Source organism: Cariama cristata, unplaced genomic scaffold (assembly GCF_000690535.1).
Source record: "Cariama cristata isolate BGI_N322 unplaced genomic scaffold, ASM69053v1 scaffold27886, whole genome shotgun sequence".
NCBI lineage: Eukaryota > Metazoa > Chordata > Aves > Cariamiformes > Cariamidae > Cariama > Cariama cristata.
Genome location: NW_009623131.1, coordinates 3,582 through 18,128, shown reverse-complemented (window position 1 = coordinate 18,128; position 14,547 = coordinate 3,582). Strand labels below are relative to the sequence as shown.

General features: G+C 41.6%; 1 protein-coding gene across 1 annotated transcript in view; it reads right to left on the bottom strand.

Annotated features, from left to right (window-relative positions):
- Positions 1–977: 977 nt before the first annotated feature.
- Positions 978–14,547, bottom strand: part of TRAF1 (TNF receptor-associated factor 1) — a gene marked incomplete at its 5' end in the record, with an annotated part of 16,127 nt that continues 2,557 nt past the window's right edge. The window contains 5 exons of the mRNA XM_009702624.1: positions 978–1,193; positions 2,327–2,475; positions 3,073–3,250; positions 3,752–4,189; positions 4,914–4,979. Coding sequence (XP_009700926.1) covers positions 978–1,193; positions 2,327–2,475; positions 3,073–3,250; positions 3,752–4,189; positions 4,914–4,979 — 1,047 coding nt within the window. The remainder of the gene's footprint in view (positions 1,194–2,326; positions 2,476–3,072; positions 3,251–3,751; positions 4,190–4,913; positions 4,980–14,547) is intronic.

The window sequence follows — 14,547 nt, the reverse complement described above, 5'->3', positions numbered from 1 at the left end:
TCACTTGCCTTGAAGGTTCAGGAAGCGACTGAACACTTTAAAACAAAGCTACTGAGGGGTCCTTACCACTGCGTGGACTGGCAGCTCTGGACTTCCCAGGGGTTAACAACCCTCGGAGCTCCATATCTGAAATGGGAAAGTCAAACGACTCCTTTGGAAATCAAGAGGTAATTTCCCCAAGGCACAGTGTAATCTGGTCACTGATTGCTGATGCAATAGAACATCTCTTTACACAGCACATAAATATAGGTCTAAAATAAATAGCAAGAAATAAATCATCCAGTATAAGGAATTCAAGCTATCCGCAACTCACTGCTTCCAAGGTCATCAATAAGGACAGAGACACCTGACCGGTGCCTCCGGGGAAGGAATCTGCCCTTGTCCCTGGCGGGGAACACCAGAATGCCCCATCGGGGCTGCCAGCCAGCGCAGTCCGACAGGCGCTCGCTCTGAACCTCCCGGGAAAGCGAGCTGCACAAGCCCGGCGCTGCCGGAGGATGGGGAAAGCTCAGCTTCAGCCCTTCCATCTCAGAAACCTATTAACCCAAGGGGGCTAGAAGGGAACTCGGGCCGTGCTCCCTGCCAGACACCTGGGCAGAATGAGACCCACCGCAGGGCCAGGTCTGAGAAAGAACCGTGCTTTTTTCCACAAGTGCATCTGAGGGGGTGTGTGTGTGACTGTGATCTACACCTACACGGGGAGTCTCAGCTGTTTTGATGAAATAACCACAGTTCTCGTTTGCAGTAGCGCACTCCGTGGGGCACTGGGCAATGCACTCGGCGTGCTCAGCAGTAGCTAACCCTAGCAGGCAGAGCGTCAGCTGATGGGAACTTACTTGGTGGAGCACAGGCTCAGGCTCCCTGGATTTTCTGTGCACATGAAAACTAATACAAGGTCTCAAGCTGATGGGTTTTTTTTCTTGTAATCTACTGAAATTCAGTGCGTGATTCACCAAACATCCCTATTTCAAGACGTACTAATTTGTTTCTATAATGCATTTAAGGAAAAGTGTGTCTTCTTTCACATAGGCATATTTGGGTGACTGTAATTTGGACAAAGGGAGGAACATGGGACAGCCACTTGCAACATTCATGTCATTCACTGGTCTCTGAAATGAAGCAGAAGTCAAGTCCGGGCGAAACGCGTCAATAATATGTTCCCTGTTATTTTGGTCCAGCAACATAAATGTAACCTGAAAAACAGAATGCAGCAATGATGAGTTACTGCACTGAAAAATAAACCAGAAAAGACAGAAGTGCAAACATGCTGTAAAAGCAGCTGGATGCTCGATCGATAATTAAATACAAATTGTAACGAATGTTTCGCAACCTGCAAGGTCAGTTAATGTGAACAAGGGAGACTGTAATGGTTCCCAGATGAAGTATTTAAAACTTTGCCACCCGTAAAATAAAATTAAATAAAATATAGTATGGAATTACTTCTTGGTAGAGAACTGCACAGCCCAAAGACTTTTTTCCTCTCTCTCCTGACAACTTAAAGAAACCCCAAGTTTCGTTACAGTCATTACATTCATTCTGTTATTGTGGTTTGGAATCAAAAGAAATGGCTCAGTTGCCTTTACGCAAATATGTAAAAGACACAACCTAAATATCAGTATAGAACCCCCCCATCTCATTACCACTTTTATTAACTCACTCTTCTTTAGCTTTAAATGTGAAACGTATGTAATAATTTTTTAATACAGTGAGGACTGGGAGCTTTGATTTCTATTTTTTTTGGCCGCTAAATGGTAGTAAGGCTATTTATACGAAAGGTTTACAGAATTATTACCACATGAAGGCAAGTGCTAGAACAGAGATCAGAACCCTGTGCATACTTTCACTGCTTTCCTAACCATTGTTGCGATTATCAGATTGCACTTACAAAATGAGAAAAAAAAAGATCAGGATCACATAAGACATCTATGGCACATTTGTAAGTAGAAGCTTGTGCTTCAGGCAGCAAATCTTAATTCCCTCATAAAACTGCTATTATCTATGTATAGCAAGAGCCAGGAAAAAACGTGTCTCTGGCTTTAGCCCAGGTGGACACAGGTTGGCATACACCAAACACCAGTATTCTGGTGTCTGAAAATCACAAGGCAAAGTATGGAATCTCGCTAGGAGCAGCTTTCCCTGTGTATAAGTCATTCCATTCAGAGACAAATTATTACCCAAGATTACAGTCTGGCTAGTAGCCACCGGAGAGGAAAATGGGAAAGCACTCCAACTTCCACTAAACTCCAGAGAAAAAGTCCCCTTGTGTTCACTGGGAGAAGTAGTGGGTTTAAGCTAGGATCAGACAGGAAAAGGTCGCCCTTCTTACCTTGTGTCTGAAAGGCCATGGGAGCAAAGCATCGTAGTCTCCTTTCATGACCACAAAGAAGAGGGACATGTGGGTTCCCTTTCCTGTCCCATCCCCATTCAGGTAAACCCTCAGACAGACCTTGTAGCCATACTTGGCAGTGTAGAAAGCTGAAAATCAGAATGCTTCATTAGTAAAGCCTCCTTTGAAAAAAAGGCATAATGAGTGTTCTGGCATACAGGAAAAGAGAGCGTATGACATGTTTTGGTATCACAGAGGTAAGAACAGACAAATCAGTACAGGTTGGAGATTTTAAGCAATGAAAATCCAGTGGTTGGAATCCTTTTAGTGCCTCATGCCTTGATGAAAATTACCTGTTATGAGCCACACAGGCATATTTTACCTAATCAAGTTACTTCTCACATGGGAGATAACTGCAGCAGAAAGGCACTGGGTCCCACCAGGCCCCAAGCTGTGGGTCAGACAGGACGGATCCAGCAGATGCCACTGCAAGTAGCTGCGGCTGAGGGCAAATTGCAAAATGAAAGCCCAGAATAGAACACAACTCTCTGGAAAAACACATCACAGCTGCCCTGAATTACAGGCAGGGGAGCATGAGGCCTTTGCACGAACAGCATCTTAGTTTAAGGAGCTATTTTAAAGGACCCCCTGTCCACATGAGCAGAAAGAAGCACCGTTCTAGAGAAATCAGTGGGTTTTCTAAAGGACTGGGTTTTGCCAACACACGTATACGTCCTGTGTTTTACCTGGCGAATACAAACTGACTGTTCTTCCAGTCACAGAGTCTTGTAACTTCCTGCCAACATCCGTTATTTTCCACAGAAAGACCCCATCGTAGGAAGCTTGCTCAGAGAACAGAAGACTCTTATGAAGACTGCTCAGGCCCGCATCCTTCTGCGTCAGGCACCGGTGCAACTCTGCAATCTAGAAAAAACAAAACAGTTCTCAATCAAACCCCCTCTCCAGGCTGTTGTGCTGCAGAAGTAGCAGAATCGTTCTGCATTCCTCATGTTCTGGAGGACATGATTTCTTTTTAAGTGACAGTTACGTGTCAACACATAAGACAAACAACTGGATAGACAGCTGTTTGGTCCTCCAGGCATAATGCTGCTTCAAGAGGATCAGTCAACTAAACTGTCTTGCTTGCTCACAGTTCTGATCATGGCAAACTCTGAAAATTTAGAACTCTCAGGAACATCTGGGTACCTAAACATGGATTTAGATAACAAATATTAAAGTTCCCCATTTGAAAATTTACCCAAAACATCAAAAGGATCCTGTAGATGTGTCCAGAACTTCACACTTCATAGCTCAAGTTCCTGTGCCCATCCCTGTCCTGATCTCTACGCCACCTCTCACTGATAGATGTAAATATTTGTTACCTACAGAACAAGCGCACAGACAATGCTTATCATAACTACTTACCTTCAGTTCAAGGCCCCGTATTATATTTTGATCAAGTTCATTCTGTCTCCGAAAGGCTGTGATTTCCAAGTTAGAGGTCTCTACCTCTTTATTGAGCACTGCCACAATATTCTCAAACACATGTAACTTATTTTCTAGCTCAGAAATCACTTTCTCCCTCATAAGTTGTTGCAGAACAGATTCATCTTCTGAAACAGAAGATCCAGGAAAACAGTCTACTTCCAGATCGCCATTAATTTCCAGCCCCACTGGGATCTGCAGATCAGAGATGCTTTTTCCTGCACCATTCACATTCAGCTCCGACTGTGAGATGAAACCATTTGCAGTGCTGGCAGCAGTGCACAAGCTTGCCTTCAGTTGCTTTATGTGCTGCAGCAGAAGCAGCATGTGGGCCCCAATGGCAGTTTTTTCATGGTCCTTTATCTTCTCTTTGCTTCCCTGTAAGAAGACAACACTGTCAATACACTCTCCTGGGGCCTGGGGTCAAATCAAGCGATGTTCTCTTTAAGGTCTTGGGAGAGACAGAGATGGAAAAGCTGCAAGATGCAGGTCCAGCTACATAGCAGCCAACTCTCAGAGGAGACATGGAGAGAGGAAAACCAACAAGCCCTCTCACGATCAGTTTAGGCTATGTGCTCACATGTGTACGCGTGCTATGTAAAACGAACACAACTGGCTACAATTTCTGTATTAAACAGGATGCCAGGCAGAGTCCCAGCAAGATTCTCAAATAAGCCAATATTTAATACATATATTGTGCACAAAAGATGAGATAAGGCAACAGATGCCAACTAAAATGCAAAGGAGACCTGTTACTGTTTTAAGAGGTGTTACCCTGATGGGAATATCCAAAACAGGGTAGAACAGCATATCTCATAAACCAGCAGAATTGTAATAAACATCTATTTTTATCTGAGGTGAATGCACAGTGCAGGTTACAGAGTATCACCAGCTGAACAGCACCTTTCACACACTGTGTAACCACGGCAGTTCCAGCATCACCTCTGCTGGTCTACTAAAAGTGGATAGACTTTCTCTCTTTTCTTAAAGATGTATTTAAATCAAGGCCTACTGCCTTGAACACAAAGGCTGGCTAGACCAAAGGCACAGTGCTGAGTTGTACACCATTTGACACCTTCCTGAAGGTAGCTGTTTCACTCACCCGAAATGAACAGCCAACTTCAGAAAAACGACATCCATCCTTGTTGATTAAGGGTGTAGAGGGGTTCTGTTGGGGGAAAAAAAAAAAAGGAATGAAAATAATCAAATACCAATTGAAAGGGATTCTTTTATTTACCTGCAAACAACTAGGCCACAATCCCAGCAGCTATAAATCAGGTTAATTCAAGTCAAGGCATTAGCGCAGCTTACAGCGCTCAATCAGCTTTGCAAATTCATTGGTAAATCAATAAAGACACTGGTTGCTTGCAAGTTTCTTGCACATAGCCTGGCAGTTAAGCGTTCACCTAACAGACCCGATAATGTTATAATATAATTTAACAAACTGCAGTGATCCTCTAGTAACAACTTCTCATAAATAAGATGCCAATAAGCAAAGTGGCCCACCACAGTGGATAACACCATGCGCACAGCCATGCCAGCCCTCTTCCTGCTCCTGGAGAATGCACAGAAGAGCTGTGTTGTGTAGCACGTCCTGGGAACGAATGGACCTATCAGACCAAAAGCTCTGACTGACGTTCACATTTAGTCCCCTTCACAACCAAAAGCATGTCTCTTTAAATATGCTGCTATACACCATACTCTTCTTTTGCTCATGTGGGTCTCCCTGAATATTTGAAAGGAATCAAGTATTTCCCCATTTTTGTAAGATTAATTGAGAAGAAATTTTAGTAAAGTCAATTGTGGGAGCAGGGAAGAGAAGGTAGTCAGCAGAGCTATGCTGGGATGTAAAAAGCGCCCAGATACAACTGCCGTATGTGTAGATGTTCTCAGATGTTCATTTAATCTAGATGAACAAGTGATACTTTTATGAATTGAAATAAAGCTGTATTCCATGCACTCATCTTTCACCTACCTTTTCCTTTGATGGTGTTTCTGTCTGCACATGTTTTTGTTCCTGACATAAACTGCCTTCACATGAATGTTCCTGTCATTAAGATGAAAAGAATTCAGTACATTATTAAAATCACTGAGCATCTTTATTTAGGAGTCTTTGAAACAAAGCTTATGTTTGGGAATGCTATCCCCATTTTACAGAAACTTGGGGATTTGGGAGGCTCTTCTGCAAGAAATTCTGTGTTATGGAAGAAAAAATTTACAGTAAGTTTCTTGCCTTCTTCCTGGGAGATGTGGATTTAAGGAAGAGTAAAGGAAGGAAGGGTAACTTCCCCAGGAGCACTACAAGCTCCACAACACATGGTGCAAAACCCTGTGCCCCTGTCCAGAGCGTGCCCGCTCTGGGCCTCACTATGCAATAGGCTGCCGACTTCTCTGGTTTCTTTTTAGAGGAAATAACGTTCAGAAATGTGGCACTAAAGCACATCTGCTAAAAGCGGGCGCTGCTGTCCCCTGTACAACAAATTGCAGACTCAGAGGTTTCTCAAGCTAAGCCTCTAAGCTGGTTACTCCTCTCCTCAGCCTGGCAGGCGCGTTCAGTGACTGATCTCCAGATGCAATACCTGTTAGGTGAAAGTACAAAGTGGGACCTTTCGCTTATGGGACCCAGAGCTTTTGGAAACTAGTTACAGATGCTTTGCAAGATCACCCTGCGAAATATGATATAAGATAGGCAACATACAAGTCTCATGCAGTTCAAATACACACACATATATGTACACACACATATACATGCAATGACATGCAGGTGGCTTACAGAATGGAAAGCAAACGTACAGGAAACCCAAATATAAACTCTTCTTGCGTTGCCTTCATATAGTCTGCCTAATGTGCGGGCCCTTCTTGCATCCTGCTTATTAACATTTTGAAGGATGGAATCTGAATTTTCCATCATGATGTGCTAATGCAAAATGCATTACCACTAACACGAGATTTCCTGCCATTTCTGGCTCCAAGAAGGGTAAAGTAATCCTCCTGCCATTGGTTCATACAACTGTAATACGTGTGCTTAACACAGCAACTGTCAAGCTTTCAATTCATACCATTCAGGGGGACTGGCTTTAATCTTTATAAATGCCTTTGCATGCCAGTACATTTCCTATAGCAGTCAGAAATTTTTTGATAAAGCTATTCCAGCAACGTTCAGGTCTCCCCTGCAAAGAGTCCTGAGGTTTCTCTTTCGATCCTCAGAAATGCAGCCATAGGTTTTTCTCACTCTCTAACTCTTTTTTTAATACTCCTTGTCTTAGCTATTGCACAAAGTATGCCTTTATTTTCTTCCTTTCTGCTATTTGACTCCTTCAGATCGCCGATTTCTTGAGGGGGAGAGGGGCTGGTGAGATGTTTCTTTAAAATATGGGAATACAAAAATCACAAGACCAATAACTGATTGACTAAGATGGAGAGAGCGCAAGCAGTGCCCAAAACTTACTATTTGCTCCCAGAAGATTGTGGATACATGGAATACACACAAATAATCAAAATTCTTATGTCAACTGCAAATTTAATAAAGCGGATCCTGTAACCAGCAAAATTCCAATTTTACAAATACTAGGGCAGGCCGAGAAAAATTAACATCTCGAAGCTAATCCCCTGCTTGATTGCCAATGTTTCCTAGCCAAAAAATTAATTAGATGATAGCTAACTGGAACGAATGGGAGGAAAACAGTTCTTCATTGCAGGAAAATGAAGCCCGCTAAGGTGGATTTGCAGTATCACAGACCTCTGAAAAGCGAAAGATGCTGAGGGAACCCTCAGAGCTCAGGTTTCCCCCTCCGGAGCGCAGGCTGGAAGGGATGAAGTGTTGCCACCTCCTGGCATTTACTGCCTCTCGGAGACAGACACTGCATTTAGCACTGCTAAAACGTGCCTGGGTCCAGATACTCTTCTCTCCCTGTAAGAGTTAGTAAAATACGAAGAGCACGTGCAAAAGCTTCCCAAGCAGCATGTTTTAGCAAAAGCGCCTTATTCTGACCCCAGAAGGACTGTTACCCCTATGTTGAGGAAATCTCACAGCTCAGTACTTGGAAGGGCATAAATCTGTGACAGTTACGACATGCAAAGCTATCCACTGCTATTTACTACATTTCTGAGATATTCACAACCCTCTGCCATGTAGGTCTTATATCACTATGCCCCCATTCCAGAACAAAACTCCAAGGCTGGCAATTATTCTCTTTAAATCATCTGGAGGGAACAATATTTATTATGCTACACCCCAAAAGAGTGTTGCCCCAGCAACATTTTCTGTTATAATAGAGCCCACAGGGTCTGAAGTTAGGTGGGGCTGGGATGAGAACTTTTTCAGAGCTTTCAAATCAAAACAGACACAGCAGTGTTAGCAGGTGTGGGGCATCTCTCATTCGTGCTGCTATTGCTTTGCTCCAGAAGTTTTTATTCACAAAATGACCTCAGCAACAGATGATGCACTTCCATCATGAGGCTGAGAAGGGTGCCACTGCAGCTGTATCTCTGGCAATCTCTTTGTGTAAGAACAGACAAATTTCTATCATTTTTTATCTGTCCCACCACACCATTTCCTTCGTCAGCCACACAGAATAGTTTCTATTAGCTCACTTTATGCCCTCAGACCACTCCCGGAATTTGTACCATGCTGCATGTACAAAAACGGGTAAAAATAAAGAGCACCTCTTATCAAAGTTAAAACGAAGGTATAAAGGCACTTAAAATCTGCAAGTCAGTAATGCATAACGTTGCCCTGCTATCGTAATTCTGAGCATCGACCAAGAAAGTTGTTACTTTTAAGAAAGAATGCAATAGGTTTAGTAACATAAGCTTAAAAGTTTGATGATCAACTACAATCTTGGGGGAGGAGAGGAAAAAAAAGGTTGTTTTAAAGAGGATTTTGAGCAAATGCTGGGGACAGACTAGTCTTACCCTGTCTATATACACATACAGGGTACATACACGTACATTTTGCAAGTTCCTGTCACAACAGTGGGAAACACAACCTAAACATAAAAAAAATTAAACTAAATACGTTTAAATAGCCACTGAGAAATCTGCGGCAGATTGAGAGCAGGCTCTTCCTGGTCTATATGGACACTGCCGCTAATTTGGAGCGTTGTACCTGATCGTATCTAATATAAATACTATCTGACAAAGTCTTGCCTTACAAATTTGTGGGCAGTTCTAGTTTGAATAAAACTCCAGCCATTTTCAAGATCTCTTTCCTGCCACTATCTGTGTTCTTCTGCCTCTTACCTACCTTGTACGGGGACACATGCTCTGAGACAGGAGCTAAAACATGGGCTGCCCAAGCCCTGGATGAGCACACAGGTATTTCCCTCTCCGTTGTAACATCATGAGCAGACTATCAAATACAGCTCATTTTTCCCTCCAACACATGCATGGAAAAATTGGCAAACTCAGGAAAATTAAATGTTCTCTAAGTGCAATAGCATTCATGAAATCAGGATGAAAGGTGTCATAATAGATTATTTAAGCTATTACTATAAAGCCCTCATTAGAAACAGAGAAATGTTCTTACTTGGTATTCACTACTGGATAAGCTCCGCTTACACTTCTGACACATTGTCACATTATTAACACATCCATTTTCCAAATGATCTGCCAGTTTCTTTCTCATCACCATGTGTCCACAACCAGTGTGACAAGGGATTAAAGCATATTCACATAAGCTCTGATGCTCCTGGAAGTACAAAGTTATAAACAAAAATGTAAACTGCAGATACACATTTATCTATAAATAGTCTCCATTCTGCCAGCCTAGATCTTTGCTTTGCATTTCTTGTAAGCATGGGTAAAGTCCCACTCCACAACGCTACCGAGATTACTGGTGAAAAATTCACCAACTTTACTGGGGCTTTTTTGTTAATTTTTAGCTTAAGAAATAACCCCAAAACAACTTTTGATAAATTCAAACATGAGGTCTCCCTTGAACTAACTGTCTCTAGTGCTTTTGTTTGAAAATAACATGATCCTGGTCCCAGATTTTTTCCTTGTATTAGAGGATCCCTAACTTTTAGCCTGGGTTTTTCCAGGGTGGTTTTGTTTGGGTTTTTTGGTTTTTTTTTGCAGGGTTTTGGGTTGGTTTTTTTGAGCACTGAGACCATCCTGCTCTGGCTGGTAGGATGAATATGGTTAGTCTGCTGACATCTCTGCATAGCATAAAAGAATGGACATCTGACAATGTTCTATGCAACAATTAGGACACAACCCTCACCTATATTCAAAATGTTCCCTTTTCACTATTTGCATCCTCTCATCTCAACAAGAAAAAACATCAGCATTACTTCTTTCATAACTACATCCAGCGAGTCTACTTTCAGATTCTTAAAAACACAGTACTTCAATAAAAACTATTTACTCTGACCTCTTTTACTGAAGCTTCTGTAGGCACTGTGTCACAACTGATTTTGTCTTTCAAGGGAGACGGCTGTCCCCTACAGAACAGGCTCAGAAATGCCAATTTCAATCACATGCCCAACTCTCAAATCAATTTTGCCATGTATTCATGCTGAGAGGGAGCTCCAATTCTCAAAACTATGAAGCTAAGCAAACTGAGTAGATTTTTCCTTAAAGAGGAATACACTCAAATAGAAAATTTGTGCAAGATTAGCAAAGAAAAGGCAGCAGCACCTCAGATGCTTATCAGATACAGAGTCATACACGGTACACAGCAGACTCCCTGTTACAAAGGCAGAAAGACCCTCTGTTCCTCCATCAGAGGACCCAAATGGAGCTGCTTTAGTATCAGAATGATCTGCACTTTTTCATTATTCTAATTTGCATGGCAGATTCACAAATCTTGCTCATTCAAATATTTTACCTGGGGCATTTCACATCAGTCTGAGAAGAATGATGAACACAATCAATAGGAGTCACTTATGCAAGAGGAAATTATTTGTCTTATAAAAACATACTAAGGATACGGCCCATAACAACGTCCTGGAGACTGAAGTATTCTGGTCTGTAAAAACCTGCTTGTAGCACCCTTGCATTTAAATAATAAGTAAATCCACTGGGAAAAAAAATCATGGTTGACATAAATTTGTGCAACATTAATTTCACAATCATTCAGGATGTTCTGGATTTGGTCAAAGCCCCACTAAAGTTAATGGCATGCTTTTAGATACTCTGTTGGTGTAAATCATGACGCCTTTGCTGATTCTAATGATGTTGCATTAATTTGCGTTTGCTGAGAACCTAGTTTCATTGTCTTTCTGTGCCCATTCAAGTAAGAGTGCATGTTAATTTAAATAAGCTGCCTTTAAACGTACTTCAAAATTTTTCATGATACCAGACCAACTGCATCCAAGGGTCACACAGTGTACTTTGAGTTCAGAAATCTCTTTATTAATGGCAGCATCACCAAAAGCCTGGAAAGTAAACACAGTAAGGAAAAAAACACTGGTTAAAAAGTACTTCAGCATGCATTTTTGACATAGGAATAAGGTCACTGTGTCAAAATTTCAGATCTTGATAAATCCCTTATTTTTTTAGAATTTACTGTACTGCCATAAGACTCTCAACCTAGCAAGTTAATCTTAGTGTAGCAGAAGTCCAAATAATTATTACATCATTTCTTTCTTATGGTTCAAAAATAAACTGTTTGATGTGATATAAATTTACTGAAAATATGCCTAGCCAACTACAGCTATTATTTTAAGCTTCTTTTGACGGAAGCCTGAAATACGTCACATGCAATGAATATGCTGACAGGACCCTAACTACAGGGTGCTGCCATGTGCCACTCTTAATGAATGCATTTCATTATTGGGGTCATTAACACCTCCTAAACGTGCTGCAGAGAGAACTTGAGACTGTTCTGCAGTGAGAGTACATTTCTCAGACCATGGCTGTTTCCATTTAGTATGGCACTGTGTACTAAAGAAATGTAAACCATATGTGAGCGGGGTCTTTTTGCACTATGCAGATTTTTTATTATGTTAACCATGAAAAATTGTACTATTATTATGTAAATTATGAAACACTACACACTTTTAATATTACATCTTGCAAATCAAAACAGGTACACTGACACAAGAACAAGCCCTACTAAAACTAATACTCCGTTGGTAAGTACATAACACAGAGGATTGCAGATTTCCCATGTAACAACAGACAGCAAGGCAAGAACTGGAGAGGAGGGAAGCTTTACAAATAGAAGGAAGAAAGTATTTACAAATGATGCCCACATTTCAATAAAGATACTGAAATTCTACACAGCGAGCTAAAAAAAATAAGCGAATAAAATTATCAGAATCAACATTCTTGAATTTTTTTAAAATCTAGATACAAGATGTTTGTAATTACCTACATTTATCATATTAAATCACACAAAAGAGGCACAGCCAGCTCTATGAATGGTAATAATGAGATACATTGCTATATGCAGAGTCTCATAGAAACTCATTTCCTAATCTCAACCTGCAAGCAAAGTCCAGAACTTTGCACACAAATTGCAAACAACTCCACAAACAAGAAATTAAAAAGTAATAATGCAGGTTGCAAAAAAACCCATGTATGGCTCATCTGCGTACATGCAAGAGTTTATGTAATAAGCTAGCAATCAGTGTACAATTAGTGAAAGCATACCAGCCCCATCCTCTAAAACATTCTAGTTTAATTTATGAGAAAAATCAAAGAAAACAAATTCAAGTTATCAGGCACATGGTGGCTTTTCCCCCCTGTGTCATAAGAGAAAAACTCAAGGAATTTCCTGACATTACAAAATAGATAATTTAAAATATGTTTAACTACAGGGACAGTCCCAGCAGTGCATGGGTTTCTTACCGCTATGTGCATTCCCTGTGCTTTTTGTTTCACACTTGTAGTTGCTAAATCATAACAGATGCTACTCACGTAAAAAAAAAACAAGGCAGGAAATCCTCATCTCTTCTTTTATCTGCACAGGTCACTGCTTTGAAATACTGGTGGCATCGGGTACACGGTTGGACTTGATGATCTTTGAGGTCTCTTCTAACCATAATGATTCTATGATTCACCTGAACCTCTGCCCTCTTATCTGGGAACCCGAGTTTGCACAGACCTTCTTTAGGGACCTGAGTCAGACCCTCATACAGTAAAGGAGATGACTTTCACTGACACAGAAGTGCTCTGGGTCAAACCGAAGGAAACGGAAAGTATTTCTCTCTGATTTGATATATTGTAGTTGCACATCTCCCCTCTCTTTTTAGCTATTTCAAAGGAAGACAGCGGTGCATGTGCTGCTGACGTTGATCACGGGTGGCTGTCGTGGCACACATACCTGCCCACGCCTGCCTGAGCAGGTGGTGACACAAGTGGAGGTCCCCTGCCACGTCCCATCCAAAAACCACTGCCAGATACACATCGTGTGGATCAGAGTAGCAAGGAGGAGTGCATCTTACCACTTCTAGCTAAGCGAGGACTCTGGTCTACAGCTCATGTGGTCAGGAAGATCAGCTAGCAACAAGTTTAAGAAATGGATCGATCTGACCAAAAGCTTTCCAGGATAAATCCAGCAATTTTTTTCTCTCCAGCTAAGGCTGGCCCTCCGCAGCTGAACCAGGACCTACAGTTACTCTGACTCAGCCAGAGAGCAGAGAGCCACAAAGCAGTTTGTGTTCGGTTCAGAGCAGAGCACTGTCCTCTAAGCCAGGCCCATGAAGAGCAGATAGGGTGTGAGCAGAGGCTTGGGAGGATGCCTCCACTCCTCTAACTGATTTCAGAGACAGATGCAGATGCTCAGTCACGGATACTGATGAACAGCACCACGATAAGACTTGAAGTATATGTTGCATAGGAAGGGATCATAAATTAGAAGTGTAACAGGGAAGGGATGGGAGTTACCACAGAGAGAGATCACAGGATAAGCTAAGGCAAATACACATCCTGATAGGGCCTTTCTTTTCCTTGTGTAGGTATCTTATTTAAAATATAAACACATAAATAGATAGCACAGGAAATAAACATTAAGCAAAACCACAGCAAAGGTAAAGCAGAGATTATCAGGAATAAAGAATAAACCTGCTAAAGGATCTTCATTATTCGTGTTGCTTACAAGCTCCAACCATTTGTTCTAAGTTGATCTATACAGGCAGACCCTCATGCCTTCCTGGTGATTGACTTCATCTGGATTCTCAACAGGCGTTAAGAATCTGCCCAGGCAGATCAGCTTGCAGGAGTGGGGCCCTGTTTACAACAACCCACCCACAGATTTTGCAGGAAGTCCCAGCAGACTTAGTGAGAATCCCACAGCAGAGAAATCCCAAAGTTATAACAGAACTGACAGTCAACATAGAATAAGAAGTTCATAACAGTTTAGCTGTACCTATTTGTGGCTACATGATGCATGAAATTCTGTTACCGGGAAATTTCTTGCAGAATTGAGGATTTTTTCTGAGATACTACCAAGTTCAGCGTTAACTGCAGATTCACTATTTTGCTGCAGCCACTTCCTAAATTTTGTCTTTTACCTGACTGCCAGCTGCCTGTTGGGTTTCATTTTTCCCTAAAGAATTTAGACAGAATGTGTGTGTCTTGTTATTCCTCCGTGTAATCAGAAAGGAGTGAAAAAGACAAGATGGGAGTGAGCCCTATGGCCCAGTTTGTATTCAGGATATAGAAGCGTGCAGCAGTCTGCCTGGAAAATCACACTACAGCAAAAGAGATCTGCACCGTCAAATTACAGGTGAAACACTTACAGTGCACAGTTTTTATCAATTATTATGTTCAGCTCTATGTTTTCCACT